General features: G+C 46.1%; 1 protein-coding gene across 8 annotated transcripts in view; it reads left to right on the top strand.

The window, feature by feature from the left end:
- Positions 1-21,350, top strand: part of LOC147887379 (palmitoyltransferase AKR1-like) — a 57,907-nt gene that overhangs the window by 11,320 nt on the left and 25,237 nt on the right. For all 8 annotated transcript variants that reach the window (XR_015543253.1, XM_087394986.1, XM_087394987.1 and 5 more), the window contains one exon: positions 6,273-6,339. Coding sequence is in view for 7 of the 8 variants with exons in the window: in XM_087394986.1 (XP_087251112.1) it covers positions 6,273-6,339 (67 nt within the window). In the remaining variant the exon portion in view is untranslated. The remainder of the gene's footprint in view (positions 1-6,272; positions 6,340-21,350) is intronic.

The raw sequence follows: 21,350 nt of genomic DNA, 5'->3' as shown, positions 1-21,350 counted from the left end.
ATCATTGACCTCTCTGATGACGAGGAATTGTTTGATGCCCCAGGTTCTTTGGATACGTCTTAGGATGAGATGGCAAATACACATGATGCAGATGAGGCTCCTGACACTAGAGCCACGAAGGGCACTGACTTTCCTTTTGATCTTGATGGTGCTACTGCGCATGACACTCATGCTTCGCATTCGTATGAGATTTTGCCCAGTGGTGGCATGAGAGGCGGTAGGCCCACACTCTTTTGTGTGGAGCATCACGATGCGATACCTTTTTATGCATGTGAAGATGCAGCAAGTGGTAATGCTCTTGTGAACGAGGAGCTTTATTGGGATGCCCAGCCAATACTTTATACTATTTCCATGCATGTCTTGATGGGTGCCAAAAGTGCTGATACTGTCAGATCAACAGGGATGATTAATGGTAGGATTGTGGATGACAGCGGTAGCACCCACAGTTTTGTTAACCGCCGCAAGACCTTACAGAGGGTGGGATTGATTGCTACTGAGATAGACCATGGGCTGAGAGTAGAAGTGGCCAATGGACAGCATATGGTTAGGAGATCTTGTTGCCAAGATGCAAGGATTAAGTTCTCCGATGACTATACATTTGCAGGTGATCTCTTGGTAGTTGACATGGGCCCAATAGATGTTGTCCTTGGCTGTGATTGGTTGCAATCACTGGGCAAAATCAGCATGGATTTCAGTGCCTTAACACTCAGCTTTGTCCACAGGGGTGGATCAGTTAGATTGCATGGTATTGCAGCTCCTAAATTGCAGGTCATTTCAGCAAGGCAGCTGGCCAGAGAGCTCAAGAGGGGCAGCGCCATATATGCATTAAATGTGTCAGTAACTAAGGAGGGTGGCACTCCCCGTGTTGATGATTGTGATATGCAGAGATTGCTCTCAGAATTTGCAAATGTGTTTGCTGATTTGCCATCACAGTTGCCTCCGAGAAGAGATGTAGATCATGCCATAGTCCTAGATCGTGGCAGTAAGCCAATCAATAAAGCCCCATACCGACTTTCTAAGGTAGAACGGGAGGAAGTGGCAACTCAAGTGAGGGACTTACTTTAGAAGAGTTTCATCACTCATAGCACTTCTCCTTTTGCATCGCCTGTGCTCCTGGTGAAGAAGGACGGTTCTTACCGTATGTGCATTGACTACAGAGACTTGAATAAGGTCACCATCAAGAACAGATTTCCAATCCTCAGGATAGATGACCTGTTGGATGAACTCAAGGGTGCTCATTTTTTCACTAAGATTGATTTGAGGTCCAGCTATCATCAGATTAGAATGAAAGCTGGGGATGAGTACAAGATAGCCTTTCGCACAGAGAGGGGACTATATGAGTTCAAGGTGATGCCTTTTGGATTGACCAATGCACCAGCTACCTTCCAAGCACTCATGACAAGATTTTGCAGCCTCACCTTTTCAAATATGTGCTGGTATTTTTTGATGACATCCTCATTTACAGCAAGGAGCAGGAGCACATCAGACATGTCAAGCAAATGCTGGAAATTGAGGTTGCATCAGCTTTATGATTAAGCCAGCAAATGCACTTTTATGGCACAAGAGGTTGAGTAGCTTGGTCACAGTGAGCAAGGATGGCATTCGAGTGGATCCTGCAAAGGTGAAATGCATTGAGGATTGGCTGCAGCCACGCAACCCTACTCAGTTGAGGGGATTTTCCTTCTATAGGCACTTTATTCGCAAGTTTGCCAAGAGGGCAGCCCCTCTAACAGTCCTTTTGAAGAAGGATGCTTTTATGGGGTCTACAGATGCACAACGCAGCTTTAAAGACCTGAAATTCGCCCTCACTCATGCTCATGTGTTGGTATGCCCTGATTTTTCACGTACTTTCATTGTGGCGGAAGATACCAGTGGCAAAGGCTTAGGGGCTGTGCTAAGGCAGGAACACGGGGTAATTCGCCCTTACTCATGCTCTTGTGTTGGTATGCCCTGATTTTCCACGTACTTTCATTGTGGAGGTAGATGCCAGTGGCATATCATGTGTATGATCAGGAGATGTTGGCTATCCTCCATGCTTTCAAAAAATGGCACCACTACTTGTATGGTAGCAAAATCAAGGTTAAGTTAGATCATAGGACACTTAGGCGTTTCCTTATGCAGCCCAACTTGTCAATGAAGCAAAAGAGGTGGCTGGCTAAGGTTCAGTCTTATGATTTCGCATTGAGTACAGGAATGGGAAAGAAAACGTGGTTGCAGATGCCTTATCCCGTATGTGGGCTTGCAGTTCGTTTGCCATTTCTAGCATCTGCCAGGAGTGGATTCATGGTATTCAGGAAGAATACATACAGGATTCTAAGGCAGCTTCCATATTTGTGGAGTTACAAAGGCCATCGAGCAAGGGGCATGCTGAATTTAAGCTGCATAATGGGCTGTTGTGGTGCAAGGACAGAATTTATTTGGTGCCAGATTCAAAGTACCGACTGCTGGTCTTACAAGAAATGCACTCATCTCCTATGGTAGGACATGCGGGTATTACTAAGACATATGAAAAGCTCAAACAGAGCTTTATCTGGGATGGCTTGTGGCGGGATGTAGTTAAATTTGTCAGTGAATGTATGCCCTGCCAGCAGAATAAAGTGGACAGCCGGTTACCCGTGGGTCTCTTGCAGCCATTACCTATTTCAAAAGGCAAATGGACTCACATTGCTATGGATTTCATCACAGGGTTGCCTTCCACAGAGTCGGGATGGGATAACATTTTTTGTGGTGGTTGACAGAATGACAAAGCAGGCCCATTTCATACCCACTAAGACCCATTATTCAGCATCACAAGTTGCTGGGCAATTCATCGAGCATGTTCTTAAGCATCATGGCTTCCCTCGGGAGATTGTTAGTGACAGAGATGCAAAATTTATGGGTCACTTTTGGCAGGCGTTATTTACAGCAGTGGGAACTTCTCTTACACCTAGCACCGCTTACCTCCCTGAGACGGATGGACAGTCAGAAAGGGTGAACAAATTGCTGGAGGAGTATTGAGGCTCTGTCATGACACACATAAGTCTTGGGATAAGTGGTTGGCACTTGCTAAATTTTGTTACAACAGTACAAAGCACATCTCTATTGGCATGAGCCCATTCGAGGCTATGTATGGATGCATAGTGGGTATGCCATCTTTAGTTGCAGACATGGCTGTGAAAAATCAGCAAGCAAGAAATGACTTGAAGAGTATGGATGCCCTTCTGCGATTGGCTAAAAAGAATATGTAGGATGCCCAAGCCAAGCAGAAGAAGTACGCGGATGAACACAAGAGGTATCTGTCTTTTGAAGTAGGGGATTATGTGCACTTACGACTCCATAAGAGCTGTTATGCCTCACTAAAAGGTAACACCAACACGAAGCTTGCTCACAGGTATTACGGTCCCTACAGGATCATCCACAAAGTTGGCGAGGTGGCGTATGAGTTGGAGCTACCCAAGATGTCCAGTATTCATAACGTTTTCCATGTGTCCTTGCTGAAGCCACATGTCGGACAGCATGTCCAAGTCCTTCCTGAGCTACCACTTATGGATGAGGAGGGCCACATACTCTATGTTCCAAAGCGATTCATGGGTTTCAGGGATCACGTACTCCAAAACAAAGTCTACACCGAGTATCTTATCAAGTGGCAGGGATTCCCTGAGGATGAGAACTCATGGCAGCCAGTGAACATTGTCCAAGACAAACCCTATTTCCTACCGGGCTGACTATTATTTGCTGTTTTATTTAACAGCCCGCATATGAAATTTTGAGGGCAAAATTCTATGGGAAGGGATGGCTGTAATGAAGGGGAAAAAGAGTCCAACTTAGAGGCCCTTTAGGTGGAAAATGTGGAGGGACTATATAAGTCTTCTCCATCCACCCCCTACTATGTACTTTTTGATGTGGCATCTAATCCTATCTACTCTCCCTTCCTCCTTCCTGCCTACGCTCACACTCTCTCTCTCCTCCCTCTCTCCATCTCTCTATCCCCTCATCCTTCTCTCTCTTCCTCTCTCCCTCCCCTTCTCCTCTCTTCTCCTCCCTTCCTTCTGCTATTCTCTCCCCATCTTTCTACACTCATGGTACCAAGCAAGGGTGAAGAACATAAACGTGATAAATATGAAAAGGAGTGAAGATGAGAAGGGAGGATACAGCTAGAGAGCACACTAAATGACTTGTTGAGGAGTATATGTACAAACCCTAAATGACTTGTAGAGAGCACACTAAATGACTTGTTGAGGAGCACTGGGTTTGCCCAAGAGACTCTTTAGAAACCCAGTATAGCTGCTTACGCTTGGGCACTGATGGCGACATAAGTGTTGCTTTGCTTGCTAAGTCTGTCTTCCTTTTGTTTTTCATAAAAGTTTTTGTTTACCTCTTTTTCTTCTCTTTCTTTCTCTCTTTTATTTTCTGTGTAGATTTTTTATCTTTAGAACAACAAAAATTCTAAATTTGTATGATTGGACTTATTCTAGTCTTACAAAGGTATATGTGTATATGTACAAACCCTTGACCACTCTAGAAAAAGTAGCACCTAAGGAGCCTATCCTACCATCCTCACTGTTGAGAAAACTGAGCCAAACTCTTCTTCTTGAAAGCTCCCACAGAAATCCCAAAACACATGCAGCATTCGGCTACCCTGGATGCTTCTTGAGCACGTGCCCTGCTCCTAGTACTTATGTCCTTGCAGTCCTCAGCTTGCGTACTCCTCAGTGAGCTTCAATCACCATTTGTAGTGTGAGTTTCTTAGACAGCATCCTCCTGCTCATGTGCTCTCCTACTAGCTGTAGGTATGCACCAAGAGTTGCTCTAGAGTGGTGAGGGATGCCTCTGAACTGAACTAATAACAGCCTACACAATTAGGCCTTTTAGGTTTTGGGCTGACCTGACCTAGAGCATAGTAGCCCCACCTGCATTCGAACCCCATCCTAGACTGCTGGCTGGCAGTCTGTAATACTGCCGACCTGCAGTCCTTCCTAGCCCTTAACAGGCCACACGCTGATGCAGTCTGCTGGCCCTGCAACAACCCTCCCTTTCTAGAGGGCCTACACCATTATCTGTGCAGTCCTTCACAGTAGCCACCATGACTACATCTTCACAATATTTTTTCTGCCAATTGGGATGCTCCAGGAAGACTCACAATTGCTGCCGTACTGCTACCTACATCCTGTTCTGGACTCCGTCTATGCGGCTGTACATTCTTGTAAGTCCATATGATGCTTATAGGTTTGCCCAAATCCATAGCTCCTATCCACCTATAACAGTGGACTGTGCAGCATCCCATGTGGCAGCCTACAGTGCTGCCCACATGCTTGCCTTGTGGATATATTCCTCCACCTAGATCTGCCCACGCGGCATCCAAACCTGGTGGACACACAGTAGATTCTCACCCCCCCCATTCCTACACTGGGATATGGTGTCCTCATATGGGGGTTTACAGGAGGGACAATGGACCCTATTTTCCAACAGTATTAACACTCACATGTGGGAATCATTATAGGGTTAATATACCTTACATATTATGGAAAGCTCCCTTAGAGTTCTATTCCTTGATGAAGTACAAATCTGCAAACTCCAAAGCTGAGACTAAACTACTTTTACTTTCTTGGACACGATGTGTTCATATTGCTGGGGATAGATCCCCACCCTAACATGGCATGGAATTGAGGGATAGATGCCCCATGTGATGTGGAATATGGAGGGGGATTTTTAAGGATCTATGGGGTTGTCTAGCTAGGGCTTGAGAATGCCCTGGACACAGCATTCTTTGTAGGCATGATCTTCACACATGGTATGCCCTAATATGGTATCCGAGCCTTCATGCTCCCTGCTTGTTGGTGTGGACATGTGGCAGTGAGGTAAGTTGGGCTGCTCTTCTCTACACCTGCCCAGAAATTGTTGAACAGTGGGCTGCTCTGGTCTTAGCGGTTGTGTGTTGTGGCAGTGATTAGATGGCACTTGCAAGTGGTTCTTCCTGTAGAGCTTGATCGCTTGTGACAGACTGGTGGCTAATGCTTGATGTTGATATTGATTGTGATATTGATTTATAACATTTAAGAACTTGAAAGATTCAAATTTGTAAAATTTTGCAATGAAGGATTGTGTGAAGAGGTTTGAACCCATAGACTCATTTAATTTAACTATGTTGCTAATTTACGGCATGGGGAGTGATGCCAATTCCCATTGCTTTCAACATCCCTGCTTTTATTCATGCGATAGGCATACCTAAGTTCTTTAGTGATGAATAATGTTGACTTGCAGGCCTCAATCTGTTAACATGCGGCATTTTGCAGTTGTGAGTGCAGGTTTGAGTACAGCATTTTATGCCTTCTTTTTGTTGCTCTCCTTTTTGTTCATAAGGTCAGTATTCAAACAACTTGTTTCAGCATTCCTATCTCATGTCCTTAGCTGTTTTTGCATTTGTTTAAGTGGCCTGTATGTACGCATATGCAAGTGACATGTCCTGCATCCACGTTTAGGAGTATTTTTTCCGATTTGCCTCCGGTATCGTGACATTCTTATGCTGTCAATGAAATTTCTGTATTTTCCTTTGCATTGATATCATGCAGATGCCTGTTCAAAACCTTATGAATTGCACAAGGGCAGTCCATCCCAACTTTCTGGTGTTGTGCCAACCCATATGTTTGGAGACTCTAGAGACTAAGTTTAGTATCTTGCATCTTGCGAGTGGATTCTCTTGTAAAGTATCAGCATCTCTATTTGGAAGGGTAATTTTGAGCTTATGATATGTGGGGCTCCTATCCAAGTAGTGAAGGGAAATTTCAAGCATCTCACATTTATAAGAAAACCCATTGTATAAGAAAAGGTACTAGGAATAAATTGGTGTAGTATTCCTATGAATAGAGTTTTCGTGCTTTTCAGTGTAATGGTGCCAAATGACATTGACAATCGGGTATTATCCTATGTACAATTATTTGATTGTAGGTTGAGTATTGGCAAACCTAGGCCCGAGGCTCTAGCTTTTGTATCAAATACTACCTTTGGTAGACTCTTCCTTATCCCATTTTCCTCTTCTCACATACCTCCTCCGTTGCTTCTCCTATCATCTTCCTTTCCCCCTCTTCCTCACTCCTCTCTTCTCCAAGTGGCGATCAACAAAGTCATGATTGAGAGTTAACTCCACATCAGGTTCAAAAGCCTTATTTTTGGGGCTCCTTACCTCCCTTCAGCTCCCCCATGCCTCTCTCTCCTTGCCTCTTTTATATTTTTAGCTGGGGAGGAACGAGTGAGGGTTACAAGGGTATAGAAAAGCACAAAGCCACAGTGTATTGCAAGATAGCCACAATACAAAGTGAGCAACTAAACTAGAAATAGGTGTGAGTTTACATCTTAAGCCCCAACCTGGTAATATGGCACCCAAACGAAAAATGTAAAAGCTACTTTAAGAGTACCAATGTGGCCCACATGGCCCACATGGTGCCTACAAGGATATTCCATTATATTGTCCTTCAAATCCCCCTCTATGGAAGAACTAAAATAATAGGAAAATTTGCTAGAAGAGTACCAAGTGGCACCATGGTTGCACATGCTCATCCAATGACATGGTCTATGTGTCATACCGCGACGCACACTACCGCACATGTTGATATAATGCTTGTCGCACCTCCAATAACTGTGGTGAAAACCCTTTCCTTCACTTTGGTGCTAGCTGTCGTGACTCCGGCCGCAGCTCTAGTAGCCACTGGGCGACCCTACTGCCCTCGCCAGAGAACCTCCAACAGTGGCCCCCTTGGGTAGGTTATTTGTTTCTACAGTAATGTTATTGGTCACTAGAAGACCAAATGTGAATTGTTCAAATGTCACCAGCAGAGGAGTAGTTTTCATGTTCAAACAGGCACGACTCTTCCTGCCACCTCACAAGTATATGCGGTGCATGTGGTGGCTCTGGATGAGTGGGATGGAAGATCTAATGACGATGCGGCCACAATTATGTTGTGACAAGGGCGATGAACATTGTGCTAGGTCCTACATTACCAGAAGGGTGTTTCGTCAAGAAAGACAAAAAGCTAATCGATTGGCAGGCACAAGCAGAAGTTCATGCCAAAGTATTGGAGTGTGTCAAAGATATGCAGCCTCTGGTTGTTGCACTTCTAGACTATCAAAATATACAAAATCTAGAAAACTCACTACTTGCACAGACGAAGGTACTCCCCCAGTGTGCCCAATGATGTGGCAGCAAATCGCGGTACGGGTGATGATTCGACCTCGGATGTAGGTTTTGAACTATGAGAAGCATTGAAGGATGCAACGATTAGCATGTCAGTTCAGCAACTGCTAAATCTTGTGCCAACCTTCTGCCAATACCTATGCAAGTAGCTCATGGGTATGACAGAACTGACTACACAAATCCCAAAGGAAATCACTTCGGTAGATGCAGTTTCCGTGGTATGTGATGCAGGTCCGACTGGCACTAGTCCTGCTGTTTGCATCGCCTAGCCAAACGTGCTACCGCATGGATTGAAAGGATTGGTGTATGACGAAAACATAGCAGTAATTACGGTGACCTTGATGGGTCATGCTATTCTAGGCGTGCTACTCAATGGTGGCTCAGGAATGAATATTATGTCTGATGATATGTGTCGGTGGCTCAGATTCTCTGGTTGGGAGCCTGTCCCGTTTGTGGTTAGGGTCGCGGATCAACGGCGTGTACAACTGATGGGCCTTCTCCGCGGGATTACCATCACTGTTGCCAACCTCCAATTCGTAATTGGAATTGTTGTTGCGAATGCATGATATTAGTGGCACCTACCGCCGGCAAGCCTATGTCATTGGATCACTATTTAAAAAGGCAAGAGAAAGGTGAAGATGTCAATCAAGGCAAGATGCCGTGTTCACACGTACATATGGCCTCAAGTTGTTGAAGGTGTCAACATGATCGATGGGCTAGATGAAGATGAAGAAGACGAGTTCCTCCAAAATAACCCTAACCTCGTTCGTCTTTATGTGGATGTCGTGGTGATTCTTGATAAGTACGACTTCCCACATAGAAATTGACAACACCGCGACGAGCGTAGAAAAGAAACCGATTCTAGCATTTTGCCCAATGACGACATGCCCTACGATCTCACCCTTCGAACACTTATTTAGGCGGAGCAAACTGTTGATCACGAGCTTCAAAAAGAGGATGCCTTGTCCGACTTAAATCTCCTTGGTTTCTTTGTCGGCGTTTTTGCTTGGAGTTACACTGATATGAAGGGTAACAATCCTCAATTTTATCAGCATTGGATCATGCTTAAAGATGATTCCAAGCCCCCGTCCTGACAACAACGATATTAGATGAACCCCAATTATGCCCAGAAGGTAAAGGAAGAAATTGACAAGCTATTGCAAGTGGGCTTCATATACCTGTAGACCGGGCCACGTGGATCTCTCCAATCGTCATCATTCCCAAGAAGAACAAGAAAGAATGGATTACCGCCTGCTCAACATGGCCACCGTGATCGACCCCTTCCCCATACCTTTCTTGATTTTTTACTCAATGCTGTAGCTGGTCATGAGATATATTCTTTCCTTGACGGGTTCAGTGGTTACATCCAAGTACGCATGGCTCATGATGATCAAGAGAAGACCATGTTCATTATCGAATGGGGGTGTTTGCAGCCAATGTTATGACTTTCGGTTTCAAGAATGCAGCGTTCTAACGCCTTGTCCAAGAAATTTTCGATGAGTACTTAACATCCTTCATGCACATTTTCTTAGATGACTTTAGTGTTTTTTGCACCCGGGCAAAGCACCTCCATAATCTCGAGCTATGCCTCACCAAACGCTAGGTGGCCTAACTCTCACTCAATCCAACGAAATGCGCCTTTGCAGTAAGTAGTGGCATGCTCCTCAGCCACATTGTTTCTAAGGACGGAATCGCTCTTGATCTGAGCAGATTTGCAAAGCCGAATGTCCTACCTCGGCTAAGTAGAGAGCTTGGTTCTTGGGCCATGTCTAGTGGCAGAGCCGGATGCTCTGACATCTCACAGACATGGCTGCTCCTCTTCATGTCCAAGTGAATACAAAGCAACTGAGAAGTGCATTATGATACCTCAAACTCATGCTGGCAAAAGCTCTGGTGATTCAGCCTTCGGATTGGAAATTGCCCCTCCACATGTTCATCGATGCCTCCAACACAGCCAATGGTGCAGTCTTGATGCAACAGAAGACCAAAAGGTGGTGCCGACCCCTTTGCTATGCAAGTCGACGATTATGCAATGTCGAGAGGAATTACTGCACAATCAAGAAAGATGATCTCGGGATGATCTACACTGTCAACAAGTCCTGGCATTATTTACTCGGCAAGCGGTTCACATTCCACGTGGACCACTTAGCGCTGTTGTACCTTGTCAACAAGCCAAACCTTGCTGGTAAGTTAGCTCATTGGATGTTATTGTGGCAGTAATTTGACTTTTCTATTGTGGTAGCTCCAACGGATGGAGTACCATTGGTGGCATTGGATGTGCATTAGATGCAAGACGACGTTCAAGCCTTCATATCGATATGATATGATGATATGTTCCAGTTTGTTGGAAAACTGGAATCCCCGGTCGACACCTGTCCCGTGACATGCGCAAGTGACTCGCCCTTTGAAGTTGCAACTTTTGAATTATCATGGGTTGCCTCTATCATCTTGGCCCTGACAAAGTTCTTTGTAGATGTGTTCCATTGCATAAACAGCCAATAATTTTGTGGGAAGCAACATGCCCAATAAAAATGTGCCATCATAAAATTGATGAACAATCCAGTATGGTCCGGCCCACTAGAGCTTAACTTTCTGAGGTGGAAACCTTGCTAGGACCGAAAAAGTAGAACTGCATCTTTTTCCTTGAAGACTCGGGTTTGACGTGCCGGTCTACCCATTTCTTCCAGTGGCGCTATACCACGCCGGAGACATAGGAGGCAACAAACTGGTCTTTGTCAAGCTTGTGGAGCTGGTTCATCCGATGAGCAAGACATTCTTTCAAGCTCAGTCGTTCAGATACTTCAATTTAGAGCCTTAGCACCAGAAACTCCATGGGCACCACTGATTTGAAGCCATAAATGATTTTGAAGGGTGTGACACCAGAACATCTTGGCCCATTCAAGCATTGCGAAATGTAATCAATCCGCGGCATGGGAAATTGAATCTTCACTATTAGCTTGTTGAGTGTCTGGCAATGCTATCCTTCTTCTTGACAAAGAGGATCACGGCTGCATACAGAGAATTGCTAGGTCTAATGAAGCCACTCCACAACAGCTCTAACTGTCTCAAGATTCTCCTCCATTTCTTTCTGAGATGGTAAGGATGCTTGCTTGAGGGTGATGAGCTAGGAATGAGCTCAATGCGGTGATCCTCCAAGCGAACTGGTGGTAAGGGTCATAACTGGCGGTCGAGTTGATGCAGACCACATACGCTTTGCCACCTTGGAAAATCTCTCACGACAGCTATACTACTAAAATCAATGGTCAAGGAAGAGTATCGCAGAGCCAAGGAACCCATGGCCTTGGATTTTGAGATCCAAGCCCTCATTCTGGTAGCCCGGTCGAAACTCAAATCGCTGCCACCATCATTCTATATGTGTTGCCTATATTGGTGCGACCCTAAGTGCCCAGCTGTCTACCTACCCTAAGATCTTCAGAGTGGCTGAAGTGACCTCCATGTTGCTCTCCGTCTGCTGTCCCGTGAATGCACCATTCAAGGCAATGGTATCCGTTGGGGTGAGAGTCAACCGGGCTCACTTGCCTACTTTGGTGGAGATAATATCCTCCGAACTCCCTGAGTCTGCAAGGATGAGGACCTTCTGTCCACCGATCTGGATGCAAAATTGGAGCACGGTGAGAAACGTGTGAGGCTCCCCCTTCTGTTGATCTTTAATCTCCTTGATGACCACGGATGTTGTCTTCCGGGAGGTGAAGTTATCGATGAACTATTTGACCTGGCTTTCTTTTGCCCCTGCACATGACAATGGAAACACCAGTTCCATTTGGCGTAGGCCGCTCGGGTGCTGAATCCAAGAAACCACCACAGCCGTTGCTATCTTTTGTCGTCAAGTTCTTCTTAGACTACCCATTCCCAAATTTCTTGCCATTCCCAGCATCACCTGGTGTGGTGGAGTCCTAATATTTCTTGTTGAGGGCTGCCTTGGGTCCCTGACCGTTGTTCATGAGCTAAAAATTCTGGGCAAGCTCATAAGCACTCTTATAATCATGTGGCCTGAAACTGCGTACATACCACTAGATATCTGATAGCTAAAAATCCTGGGCAAGCTCATAAGCACTCTCATAATCATGTGGCTTGAAACTGTGTACATACCACTAGAAAAAAATGCAGACCATGGGGAGATCTACCCCACTTTTCTCATTGCTCCTGTTTCAACTGGATGGCCACCCGTGTAAACGTGTTGGCATAGTGGTTTAATGACTTGGTGAGCCCTTGGAACATCTCGAAGAATTAACTATGTAATCTGTTTAGATACTGTGGTAGTAAGAATCGAGTTCTGACATCCTTCATGACCTCTGTCCACCCATGATGAGGGATCTTGTGGACTGCATCATAGTGGTCATTTTTCCACTTGTGCCACCACACCTATGAGGGCCGGCACAGCTGAGATATAACCTGCAAATTGATTGAGCCAAGAAATTAACACTAAGGGTTTGGTCTTACCATCGTACTGTAGAAAATTGAGCTTCCTGAGGAATAACACTTTGGCAGGTTGTGCCACTACCTCCTTTTCCTCGCCTCCCTGTGGCCGAAGTAGAGAAATGAGGAGAAGACAATCCCATTCTTTCTTCACCTCCTGAGCTGTGCGCTCTCTAAGCTACCTGGCTTCTTGAGCCTCTCGATCACGCTCTTCCTTGGCCTCGTGAGGTGCCCTATCACGCTCTCTGGCAGCCTGCTCACGTTCCTCCCGCATCTTGTGGAGTTGTAGCATGCATAAGAAGAGGCTATCTGATTGTTGTGTATGCGTCTTCATCATGGCTTGCATCATGACTAACATGGCTCTTTGGCCCGGGGTCTCTCGGTGTAGCGGTTGTGGAAGCTGTGTCCTCCCCCACCTCAGGGTTGGATTTGCCACTGCAACTCATGGTGTTGCTGCCAGATCTCAGTACCATAAACCAACGGCTGTCCCTGACTGAACCTTGCTATATCAAGAAAAAGCTGAAGCTCTCATATTAATGTAGCAAGGAGAAGCCTAACACACACTCTCTCCTATTTACTGTTGACTATAAATATAGAGATAGAACTTAGAGAAGATGCACTCATAAACACAAGTGGGCCACCGAAGAGGGAACAATATATGTATTTATGGCTGCCCAAGGGGCTAAGTACAACTATAAATTATCTGCTGCTGTTGATTGAGGGATAATTGCCTTAGACAAGACCTACTAGAATGTGGATGGAATGAGAGCCCCCAAGCGCTGCCTTTTTTAGGCCCCAAAGAGCCCTAGAATACACCGACCAGGCCAAGGAGTTGTCCCGACCAGGACCTGTCTATCTCTACCTAGGGGCTGGTCTGTCAGTCACCCGACCCTACCACATGGCGGCTAATTACCATGTGGCTGACTGCCACGTGGCACTGTCTCTCACAGTGCCTGTCTGCCATGTGGCACTACTGGCAACCACTATTTGCAGCATGCCACGCTGCAAATGCCCGTGATGAGACTGCTTTGAAGCATCGTAATTTCCTGAGGGAGACACTAGGAATAGGGTTGTGTCATCTAGAAGCTTGCTATCGAGAAGTTTCTCATCATTCAAGATGGGAAGACGAAGTATGGTGATCCATATCTGCAAGCAGAGGAAATTACTCATTACCCCAGCCATGACGAGGTGGAGAAAGGGGGCAAGAAGGCAGCTCTAGGGGATGGATTTGTAAATGTGAAACCTACCCCTCTACCATTTTGAATGAGCACTTCGATCTAAGCAAGAATGGCCAAGGGCTGATGACTTTCTTGGCCCATTCACTAAGATTCCGGACTAGCACACGGCTCGCTCTAGGTTTTAGATGGATTCCCAGGGGACAAACAACTAGATATGGTGAAATACTTGGAATGCCAAGTGGACCTGGACATCTCAACCAAGCAATAAATTCTCCTGTGCTAGAGAGTGATATTTCCAGCCACAACAAACCGACCAGTAGGGCTTATGGAGACATTAGATCCGACGACTTGAGTGAGAGACACATCAGACTCGCCAGGGGGTCGAGGCATAGATCATATTAGGAGACCTTCCCTTTATGCTTATAGATCGGAGGCATGGTTGATAGGAGTGGCAATGGCATTTCTTCATCGCAGGGCCATAGCCAAGAGACCATAATGGACCGTACACACCGATAGCACTCCATCACATGCTGCCACAACAGCCTCACATATTGCCGACCCCCTTAGGCTTGGCATCTCTGCCTGCTTCCAAATGATTACCACATTGCCGCCAACCCCTTATCCTCTCCATGAGCTAGGAGTTCTCTCTATGTATCGGTATAGTTATAATTATAGGTTTTTTTTTGTATTCGTCATGGGTGTTGATGCTTGCTTAGAGGCTCCACCCCTAAGCTCATTGTATCAAGTTCTTTTAGTCTTGTAGACCCTATGGTCTTCTAAAGGCCGTTGAGCTCAAGGAGGTAGCTGCAGGTAGCTGCCAACAAGAGTTCGTCGTCGAGGCCGTCACAGAGCATAGAAACCCTAAACGTCACTACCTCTCTAGGTCATCGTTGAGGAGATCTTCACCGTAACAGGCCGCCATCTAGGAGGTCTCCAGTGTTGCATGCTACACAAACCCTAGCAGCCGCCATCTCTAGGTCTCCACTGCTCCTCCTACATCTCACCTACCTCTTATTTCCCACCTAGCCTCTCCTCCTAGCAGCGAACTAACCGTGAACTGGGCTGAGACCCCTGGCCTAGTTCGTAGTTAGCTTGGGGTATGGCCAGCATGTTCTCTGGAAAAAAAAAGATACGGTCAGCATGGAGTGGCCCAGCCTCTCCTCGAAATCCGAACCCCCCCCCCCCTCCTCCTCCACCATCGACTTAAACTAATCGAGTACAGTAGTCCAGAGTTGTAGGTAAGACGCCTTCCCCGTATGCACATACATACTACAAAGGAGGTTTAAATTGACCTATCATTGGGCACCATGAGCAAATCTTTTATTTACAGCAAGAGGTTTGTGACTTAAAAATGCAATTGGCAGCTGTGAAAGCTAAACTTCAGTTTTTCGCGAAGGGCCTGGCAAGCAGGCAATCATAGATGAAGTTATGAAGGCATGTAAGGCTTCCCTAGCCACTCCTCAACTAGTCTCCACATTTAAAGACTTCATTCACTCTGAAGTACAAACAGTCAAGAAGGAGGTAAGTGTGGAAGTTGAGACAAACACAAGTAAAACTGACCTTCAAGAAGAGCTTAAGGAGCATGAAGCTAGATGTGCAAACTTGTTGAAGATTCGGATAGGACTTCCTGGAAATTGGTACAAAGATGAGGACTCTTTAAGTGAAACTTTAGCACAGGTCAAAGCAGCCATGCCCAAGATTGAATGGAAGGATGATGAAGAAGAAGAAGATGATGAGATAGCAACGAATATCAAACACTACAAGGGACATGCTATCATCACTTTCAAGTCACGTAAACTATGAACCGAGATTCTTCGCCAATCACATAAGTTGAAAGGGACAAAGGTATGGATAGCTGAGGAGCTCACACGAGCTCAACTGAAGAACAAAGTGACTGAATTAGCCAAGGTTAGAGCTGGAAGGAAGGATGGAAAATGGGCAGTATACTGTGAAGGCATGGCAATTATCAAAGAATTCAAACCCAAACCAAAAGATTCTCAGTCTTAAAATGATGTATGGCCGACAATATGTTTCTATGATTCATTAGATGTGGCTACTCTAAATAAATAGAGATGCTTTTGCACCATGAGAGCTGCCATGTGCCCTCCCTAAACTGATGTATTAGTTGGTTCTATGCTGTCCCATAGACCTGTTGGTCTTCTGTGGACATTATTAGACTCTTTGTCTGTCTGTCTGTGTGTCTCTCTCTCTCTCTGTCTCTCTGTCTCTCTCTCTCTCTCCTTCCTTCCACACATCTGCCCTCCCTGCATTCCACGTGCCTCTCGAACGGCAAGCAAGAAATCATTGCAAAGGTCATACCAAAATGTAGTACATCTCCACTAGCACCAATGCTTGTTACCATGGTCAAGTAGATTATCACCACTCAAGAAGCTATAGTACAAGATAAGAAAATCTTACGCATCAGGGGGCTGCAAGACAAGTTGAGTGGGATGAAAATGACGTCAGTTGTATCACTCAAAAGGGAACAAAAGTGCATATATGGCCAGAATGGAGTGGCCTAGCCTCTTCTCGAAATCCAAATCCCCTCCCCTCTCTACACCAACTACTCTGACTAATTGAGTACAATACTCCACAGTTGCAGCTAAGACGCCTTCCCCGTATGCACATACATATCATAGAGGAGGTTTAAATCGGCCTATCATTGGTCATCATGAGCAAATCTTTTACTTACAACAAGAGGTTCGTGACTTAAAGATGCAATTAGCAGCTGCGACAGCTAAACTTCAGTATTTCAAAGGGGCTGGAAAGCAGGCAATCATAGACAAAGTTATGGAGGCATGTAAGGCTTCCCTACCCACTCCTCAACTAGTCTCCACAGTTAAAGACTTCATTCACTCTGAAGTACAAACAATCAAGAAGGAGGTAAGTGTTGAAGTCGAGACAAAGGCAAGTAAAACTGACATTCAAGAAGAGATTAAGGAACATGAAGCGAGATGTGAAAACTTATTGAAGATTCGGATAGGAGGACTTCTGGAAAACTGGTACAAGTATGAGGACTCTTTTAGTGAAACTTTAACACAAGTCAAAGCAGCCATGCCCAACATTGAATGGAAGGATGATTATGAAGATGATGATGATGAGGTAGCAACTAATTTCAAACACTTGAAAGGACATGCTATCATCACTTTCAAGTCACGTAAACTATGGATAGAGTGGAACCATGAGCAACACGATATTTCGTTTCCTTCCCATTCATTGAGGATCGCTATCGGGCAGTTCCGAGTTTCTTCGCATATACTCCACAAATAGTGATTGAGCTGCAGGAGTACCCAGGGAGAGACACATATGCACCTTAATGTGATCTACAAGAAATCAAGTCAGAGGAGCATTTCATTTTCAGATGCTCAGTGTACTATGAGATCCGAGGGCGCTACTTCTCTCTTCATAGATAGCACCGGGATACTATCCCACTTTCTCTCTTTTTTCGGACCAAAGATGTTTGGCTGCTTACATTCATGAGACAGTCAAACACCGAGAATACTTACTTAGATCACAGAGACAGGTATGGGACACACTGGCAGACTCTTCTCAAAGTATGATCATTGAGTTCTTCCAGCCGGGCCACATAGGCTCTCACCGCACAAGGATCATTCACGGATGTGATATAGAGCTAGCGATGCGGCACGCTTGACAGAGTACGAATACATAGATTATACTCCATGTTCAGGGTTCAAGTGTGACGGCAAGGGTCACCATTCCCCTTATTAGGCGTAGAGCCACATCCAAGAGACAGGCGTGGCCGTGCCCATGGACAATTGACAACACTCTATCTTTGATTTTGTGTTGCCACTTCTCCCACTCTCCTTGAGGGGGAAGGGCTGCAATTGTGATACTGGACCAGATGGCGCCTTATACTCTGATGACATATGGTGGTAGTAGTGATGGATATGGCCCTGATATGATGTTACCATTGATGTTTTTATTACTATGTGGCATTTAACTTTTTAGTATGGATGTTGATGCTCGTTTAGTAGCTCCACCTTTCATCTTGCTTGTATTATCAGGTTTCTCATAGTCTCATATACCATTGGTCTTCTGGACACTTTAATAAACTTTCCTTTCGTCCTCCCCCGCCCCCCTTTCTCTAGCTCCTCCAGCTCCATACATCTAGGGCTTGGGGGGGAGAGGATCTCTCCACCAAGCTCCAGTTCTACCATGATCACTTCCTGAGGGTCTCAGAGCACGGTCTTGTCATTAGACCTCAGTATCTTGAGGACAGGAGAGTTTCACATGCATTGAGAATCGCCATTGGTCAGGTACGAGTCTCATCACATCAGCTGCGGATTGAGATAGGGAGACCTATAGGCATACTCAGAAAGCAGAGGACTTGCACACTATGCCAAATGGGGGAGATTGAGACGGAGGAGCATTTTCTATGTGTATGTTTGGTCTACTATGAGATCCGAGGATGATATCGCTGCCTCTTTCAGGATGGGCATGGCTTTGGTCCACTCTCACGGTTGGTACATTTTCATGATCAGGTTTGTGTTGGGCTCTACCTGCTTGAGATGCCGACAAAGAGACACACTAATGCGACAAGCTAGAGAGCAGAATGGACTGATGCCACAGGTCACCATCAACAGATCGCAGACTTTTGTCACAGACTTCTATGCATCGGAGTCAGCTGCCAGTGTAGATGAGGGAGAGGAGCTTGATGAGATGAGAGCATCATGGATCAATAGCAGGACTTGTTGGAATGGTCACCTCCCCATCTGTAAGCCCCCATATGAGGAGAGCATGAGGGAGGTAGACCTGGAGAGATTGGGGCTGTCACATGGGCAGCACATGAGCTGCCATGTGGGCAGCTATCAAAGCAAAGGATAGGCGTACGGCCTGCAACAGGGCCCTGTGAAGGGTGCGCTGACATCAGTAGGGTACGGCCCCACTGTACGGGGCTGTACGGAGGCTTATCAGATCTGTATGGCGTTGGAAAAAGGCCTGGCAGAGGCACAACAGGGCGGGGGTGACCAACAACCTGGTCGGCCAGCCATAGGGCTGGTAGGGCTGGTTCCAGCCAGTCTACCATGCCTAGAAATGGCAGGGCAAAAGGGGGCTGGACCCTGCATATATAAGAGGGCATCAGCCCTTGAAGTGAGGGCCAAAGCCCTAGGGGCAAGAGCCATATCGACATGCCATTTTTATCTAATGGCATCTTGGATATTGTATAATGCATGTATATATGGCCTTGGCCAGGGCCCTGGTTAAGTGAGCCCTTTTAGGGCGGTTTTATAGCAACCTGGTCGGCCTGATTAGGGTCGGACAGATTCAGGCTGTTGGTCGATTTTTTGGGGTAGGCCTTGTGCCCTATAAAAGGAGGGCCTCCAGCCCTCATTCAGTATCACTTGCAGCAGCAGTTGGGGAGCAGACAGCATCAGCCACATGCCCACCCTTGGACCTACACACAGGAGGAGAAGGAGGTTGGCATAGGGCTGCAGACTGAGCTCAAGGTGCTGCCCACCTAGGCTGGCTTCTGGACAGCAAGGTGGAAGGGATCTAGACAGAGAGTCTACATATGCTCGAGGTGGAGCACGTGGGCTCAGAGATCTAGAAGTGCTAGGCTTGTAGTAGAAGGACCTTTTGGTATTGTATCCTATCCTAGTTTTTGGACGGACGGAAATATAAAGTGTTGCTTCTATATTTGTCTCTGAGCATTGTCTATTTACTGGCTTGCACATCTATGCACATAAGTTAAGAAGTTTGTGATTCCACACCCCACACCACATTGTGTGAGCTCCTGGGATTCCATGGAGGGCCCTGGGATCTTATGGTCAGATGGATGCTGTACTTCAGAAGGGGATAGTACATGATTACAAAGGCTCTTGCTAGGTGCCTCGATGAGGTACAGGATTTGCTTTCAAAGCAAACACACAGGCAGTATAACAGTTTGGTATGTACTTGATATTTTGCATTTGAGCCTTTATAGCATGCTGTCGAGAGACTCTGCTCTTCATTTGTCTCAGGTGATACGAGATTGGAAGGAATTGGCCTCCTTCGAAGGTAGAAGGGGAAGTATTGGTGCTTCTACTCGGACGTAGATTGCTAGAAGGTGATGGACAAAGAGTACTGAAGCCAAAAGAGTACCTGCTTGAGAACTCAGTGAGAGTTCGTTGTCGAGGTTATTTGGAAATATTCATTGGTTGCATACCTTGCCAAAGGAAGGACGGGGTGAAACAGACCCTCAAAGCATGGTGCCTGGAAGACTCCAGGTTGTCCACTCATTATGAGGGGGACAACTGGAAGATCGTGACGGCTGGATTGCTTGAGTTCGAAGGCGGGAACGTTTGAAGGAGGTGGTGCCAAGAGGTGCTACCAAAGATGGAGGACCTGTGTACCAGGATGGTGTGCGGAAGCGGAACCAGACCTGGTGGAGCAGGAGCCACCGGATGAAAAGATTTTGACATCGAAATGTTCCAGAGGACTACGACCAGGGAGTTACTGGAGCATAGTCATCGACGTGTTGGCATTGGGCCTGGATGTGTTGGTGAGAGGGGGTGTTGGAATGGTCACCTCCCCATCTGTAAGCCCCCATATGAGGAGAGCATGAGGGAGGTAGACCTAGAGAGATTGGGGCTGTCACATGGGCAGCACATGAGCTGCCATGTGAGCATATATCAAAGAAAAGGACAGGCATACGGCCTGCAACAGGGCCCTGTGAAGGGTGCACTGACATCAGCAGGGTACGGCCCCACTGTACAGGGCTGTACGGAAGCTTATCAGATCTGTATGGCATTGGAAAAAGGCTTGGCAGAGGCACAACAGGGCGGGGGTGACCAGCAACCTGGTCAGCCAGTCATAGGGCTGGTAGGGCTGGTTCCAGCCAGCCTACCATGCCTAGAAATGGCAGGGAAAAAGGGGGCTGGACCCTGCATATATAAGAGGGCATCAGCCCTTGAAGTGAGGGCCAAAGCCCTAGTTTTGTGGGCCAGGGGGCCCTGGTTAAGTGAGTTCTTTTAGAGCAGTTTTATCTCTCTATATATATATTATATATATATATATATACATTCACCTATGATGTCCTGATGAGGATGATGATGATGATGTGACTGATTTGTAGTTTGATCACCGACATGACTATGTTGTACTTAATACTTAGAACTATCATTTTGCATTATTTTTACATTATGCATTGGTGTGGATGCTTGTTTAGTTAGCTCCACCCTCACAGCTTGATTGTACCAGGGTTTCGTAGTCTCATAGACCCATCGGTCTTCCGAAGACTTTAATAAACTCTCTCTCTCTCTCTCTCTCTCTTTCTCTCTCTCTCTCTCTCTCTCTCTCTCTCTCTCTCTCTATCTATCTATGTATCTATCCTGCCTAGCTCCCTGCCTCAGCCCTATCCAGCTTCTCCCACATAGCACCAGCTCTAGTTCTTGCCCACAAAAATAGCTCCATCCCCAGCTTATAAAATAGCTCCATCCCCAGCTTATAGGAGCCACCAGCAACTCTCTGAAGTCGCCGCACAAACAGTCTATAGTACAAGTTGGCATCAGCAAGGGTTAGTTCGTCACCAACAAGGTTCAATTCGTCGCACAACCAGCAGGCTTTAG

This window comes from Dipteris shenzhenensis, chromosome 23, assembly GCF_047967505.1.
Source record: "Dipteris shenzhenensis isolate YYH24624 ecotype China chromosome 23, Dip_SZ_1.0, whole genome shotgun sequence".
NCBI lineage: Eukaryota > Viridiplantae > Streptophyta > Polypodiopsida > Gleicheniales > Dipteridaceae > Dipteris > Dipteris shenzhenensis.
Note: the sequence above shows the minus strand (reverse complement) of the source record. Positions and strands in the feature narration are given on the sequence as shown.